Consider the following 5,534-nt stretch of genomic DNA (forward strand, 5'->3'; position numbering starts at 1 on the left):
AATATGTAATTATCAAAATAAAATATCGATATTCCTATTTTAATATCACTATATAATAGTTTAGTTATTTTCAAAAAAATATTGATATTTTGATAAAGTAATATCGGAATATCGTTGCAAATACTTTCAGATCCAATTACAACAATAGAAAATATCAAAATAAATATGTAATTATCAAATAAAATATCGATATTTCGATAAAGTAATATCGGAATATTGTTGCAAATACTTTCATATCAATATTGTAACTGTTGGAATATTGTTGCTTATATTCCATATTGATATTACTACAATGTAAAATATCAAAAAAAATATATAATAGAAAAATAAAATATCGATATTCTTATTTTAAAATCTATAGGATATTTGAGTCATTTTCAAGAAAATATTGATATTTCAATGAAGTAATATCAGAATATTGTTGCTTATATTCCATATTGGTATTACAAATATACAATATATCGAAATAAATATGTATATATCAAAATAAAATATCGATATTCCTATTTTAAAATCTCTATATGATATTTTAGTCATTTTCAACAAAACATCGATATTTCGATAAAGTAATATCGGAGTATTGTTGCTTGCATTTCATATCAATATTACAACAATACAAAATCTGGAAATAAATATGTAATAATGAAGATAAAATGTTGATATTCCTATCTTTTAATCTATACAATTTTCTAGTCTTTAATAAAATATCGATATTTCGATATAATAAAATCGGATATTGTTGTTTATATTCCATATCAATATTACAACAATGTAAAATATCGAAAAAAATATGTAATTAACAAAATAAAATATCGATATTGCTATTTTAAAATCTATATATAATATTTTTGTTATTTTAAAAAATATGTCGATATTTCAATAAAATAATATCAGAATATTGTTCTTATATGCCTTATCGATATTACAACGGTGTAAAATATCGATATTCTTATTTTAAAATCTCTAAATGATATTTTTATCATTTTAAACAAAATGTGGATATTTCGATAAAATAATATCGGAATATTGTTGCTTAAATTCCAAATTGATATTACAACAATGTAAAATATCGAAAAAAATGTGTAATAGAAAAATAAAATATTGATATTCCTAATTTAAAATCTCTACTTGATATTTTAGTAATTTTCAACAAAATATTGATATTTCGATCAAATAATATCGGAATATTGTTGCTTAAAGTCCATATCGATATTACAACAATGTAAAATATCAAAAAAAATATGTAATTATCAAAATAAAATATTCAATTTCATTTTTAATTATTCTATTCAATGTTCTAGTATTTTTAAACAAAATATTGATACTTCCATAAAATAATATCGGAAAATTGTAGCTTATGTTCCATATCGATAATACTACAATGTAAAATATAGAAAAAATATGTAATTATCAAAATAAAATATCAATATTCCTATTTTAAAATCCCTATATAATATTTTAGTCATTTAAAACAATATATCAATATTTCAATACAATAATATCGGAATATTGTTGCTTATATACCATATCGATATTACAACAATAGAAAATATTGAAATGAATATGTAATTATCAAAATAAAATATGGATATTTCTATTTAAAATCTCTATACAATTTTTTAGTCATTTTCATCAAAATATCGATATTTCAATATAATAATATCGGAATATTGATGCTCATATTTCCTATCGATTACAACAATTGGAAATATCGAAATAAATGTGTACTAAAATAAAATATTGATATTCTATTTTTAAATTTTCTTCAATAAAACAATTATATTTTAGTTTATATTTGTTATGTTTATGATATTGTTATCGTGGTGTTGCTTTATTTCATAGTTATTAGGAGTTTCATATGTATATTGATTAGTTATAACATAAAATAAGTCTTCTTATATCTTGCTACGGTATCATTTTATAATTATTATTACTTTAATTCGTTAAATTTTTGATATCGATATTTTAGTTTTGATATGGTATCGATATCGATATTTTTCTTTTGATATACCATCCCCATCTCTTGCCCACCCTTCCCCCTCCCCCTTGAAACTGAGTTTTGAAAAGCTGGAAATGGTTTTAATATGTTAATTTCATTTCAGAATAGTGTGTTATGTTGGTCAGGTTCCAAGTTTTAATGAAGGGCAGAGGAGAGGGGTAGTAGAAACCCCAAATATTTTTACCTATTTTCAGTGTCTGGTGTTTAAATTTTAAACAGTGCACCCTAATGAAACCTTTATTCTATAAATAGTAGCATAACATTAAATTATGCATCAAATGAGTGCCTAACATTATAAACTTGGTCGAGATATAGGGTTGAAATTTACGATGAAAAACCAATAATTTTTATTAACTTTACCAAGAAATTTAATAAAGTGATTTTTTAATGTCAATAGCATGGAAACAGTTTCCATGGTATTGACACATTGACAATAATTTTTATTGACTTTACCAAGAAATTTAATGAAGTGATTTTCGGTTTCCATGGTATTGACATTTAAAATTATAAATCCTGAGAATAGAAGTTATACAGCTTCAAAATATATTTTTCATAATGTCTGTGTTCAATAAATAACTTTTTAAACGTCCTATTTTCAATTCAAAGTTTATAATATCAACATTTGAACATTTGAAAAGCTCTTTTGATAAGTTAAAAAATTATAGTAGTGAATATTGTATAATCATTAGTATTTGATGCATTTCTGATAGGTAAAAAATATTATCAGTTCAAGTAAAGTTTTCTTGGTCAGGGAAAATTTGGAAAAAAAAAAACTTGGGAAATTCAGGAAATTTCTCCAATCCATTTTGCTAGACACCTTGTTATATCCATACATTTTTCATTATAAACTACAATTCTTTTGATGAAATGATGGTCATTGAGTTTTTCAAATTACTGAAACATTTCTAATCTATGGTATGTCTGCTCAATGGTCAACTTATGGACAAACCACTATTCATGAGCTATTCATCTTCTCAAGTTATGCAGTCTACCACAGACAGTGATTGTGAAACACTAAGTATTCTTAAGTACTTTTCATTGGGTTGACCACTACTAAGTCCCACAGAGCATTCTCATCAAATTATTTTCCATCATATAGAACCCTCTTTCCTCTCAAGGCTGATGTCACCAGTTTCATATTTCTAGTACCATCTTCTCAGAGACCATTGAGAAAGAGAACCTTCTTCGAATTTCCATGCCAAATTGGTTGTTTTCGTGACAGAAAACTTATGTTTCTTATAATAACTTAATGTTACTCATATTTCAAATTTTTGTTTCATGTTCTTTAACTGAAGGCAAGACCTTGGTCATTTTATTTTTAATTAATTTAGTATAGTCTAGTATTTAAAGTGATATCAACCTTGATTGGAATTGAAAAACAAAGGAAGGTGATCAGTAAATTACACTTCTCAAGAAAAAAATAGGTCATTTTGTATGACTCATTCCATTAAAAATGTATTGATTCTCATTCGTATGACTAGAATAATGTTTTTATTCACATTAATTATTTTTTTACTATAATATGCATTTTTTTCTACTTTAGACCCCCATAGGAGTTACAGAGATAGTGACTGTTTTCATTCTGCCCCTGGTATAGATCTCGATCAAGTTGCTGCTAGCATAAATAAAAATGGTATGATAATAATAAATAAATTTTTTGAATATGGAAAGTGAAAATTATTGTGATTAGTTTGCCATTTTCTACTAATAGCTTAAGTATTTTAAAGTTAAAATAAACTAATAAATGATTTTATTTTATGTTACAGATGGCAACCTAATGAAGGTTACCCTGGAAGCATTTCAAGCTCGTAAAACAAAGTTTCAAATGACCCCAAAAGAAAAAGTGTCATTAAAAGGTAAGAATGGACTATAATGTGTAAAAAAATATAATTTTAATGATTTTAAATGTTAAATTTGTATTGTGAATACAATTGATTTTAAATATGACCTGAATTGTCTGGAGGTGCGGTCAGCAAAAAATACACATATCAACAAAAGTTATTTATTTCTGCCGATGTTTCAGCCTTTATCAGGGACTCAATGAAGATTTTGTCAAATTGGTGCACTGAAATTCTGGTCGAAATATCGGCACAGATAATTAATTTTTGTTTATTTCTATATTTTTTGTATATTAATAATTGTTTGAGACAGCCAAGTGTCAGATTTGCTTTGAGTGGCCCTGATAAAGAAATTCTAGCTGAAACGTTGGCTCTATTAAATAAGTTATTTCAACTTATTTATGTTATATTTTGACCACACCCACCAACCATCTTCTCCTTATATAATTTGTCCACGGTCAACTATCTCTCATCATTAATAATTGTTTACTTATTAATAGCTTAACTGGGTGTAAAGGTTGTAATCTTGTTCAGGATAGCTTAGGAAAAATTAAATCACAAACATTTACATTATTTCTATGATTTAATAGCTAAGATAAATTATTATCTTATTAATATTGATATCTATATCTATTAGGTTATTGGGATCAATAATCAAGAATGCGTTTAGATTTGTTTTATTTTATTAAGAATAATAGTTTTAGTTTTACAGTTTCATTATTGATGTATTCAATGTGGTATCTTGATCAGAATATGCAGTCTAGACCTGTCTTCAGAGAAGTCAGTTTTGCTAGATACAATGTATAACACATTTATAACAAAAGTAATATAACATTATTTCCTACAAATTATACTTGGCACACTACTTACTTTTTTAGAATTATTATTTACAATGTTTTGAACCCTTGAGCCAAAAGCTTTATACTAAATTTGGAAGTATAGTAATCTTTCTTTAAATACAAATTACCTCATCAAAGTAAATATAAACAGTATAGAATTACCTCCTCCTATTAAATCCTAATTTGTTACTACACCTATAATTATTCTGAAGTTTAGTGTATGCTGTTTTTTTGACAATATTTATCTCTTTACTTTTCAGGAACTGTGAATCCAGACAATAATGTTGACAAAAAAAAGCAGCAGCAATATCTGTGATATTGTTATTTTATTAATAGTTATTAATTAAATCTTGTTATATATTTCAAAATAAATTTTTGTTTGTTTTTCTTTTATTGTTATATTTTCTGTTATTACATGCGTAATAATTTAAAAACCTTTACATTTTTCTAATTAAATTAATTTATACATATTAATAGAATTTTAATGTCTTCTTTAATAAAAGATTATCAATTTGTTATTATAGCCACACAAATTAGTGCACTACTGTAGGGAAGAATTATCATCTCTTTATATACATCTCTACTGGTGAATTATAGCCAGTTATAGAAACATTTTTATCCCTTAGTTTTTGTTTTTGGAATCTTTCTTCCCGATGTCCGTCCATACCCAGACCTAATTTTTCTATCAGTACAGCTGAATGATGACCATGCTCTCCCTCAAAATCTCTATTCAATCTCATGGCTTGATTTGGGTCAAATTTCCAACTTGTTTTTTCATGTAATGTTGGAGTACCTACCAGCGATTCCAGGAGAACATTGATTACTCCACAGTTGATTGATGGCATCCAAAACTGAAAT

The 5,534-nt window shown here is 25.4% G+C and overlaps 1 protein-coding gene across 1 annotated transcript in view; it reads left to right on the top strand.

Moving 5' to 3' along the window:
* Positions 1-5,064, top strand: part of LOC106690396 (uncharacterized) — a gene marked incomplete at its 5' end in the record, with an annotated part of 61,365 nt that extends 56,301 nt beyond the window's left edge. Inside the window, 3 exon segments of the mRNA XM_067051904.1 lie at positions 3,543-3,632; positions 3,766-3,855; positions 4,937-5,064. Coding sequence (XP_066908005.1) covers positions 3,543-3,632; positions 3,766-3,855; positions 4,937-4,992 — 236 coding nt within the window.
* Between the last annotated feature and the right edge of the window lie 470 nt (positions 5,065-5,534).

Source organism: Halyomorpha halys, unplaced genomic scaffold (assembly GCF_000696795.3).
Source record: "Halyomorpha halys isolate HHAL.00 unplaced genomic scaffold, Hhal_1.1 Scaffold1702.1, whole genome shotgun sequence".
Classification (NCBI taxonomy): domain Eukaryota; kingdom Metazoa; phylum Arthropoda; class Insecta; order Hemiptera; family Pentatomidae; genus Halyomorpha; species Halyomorpha halys.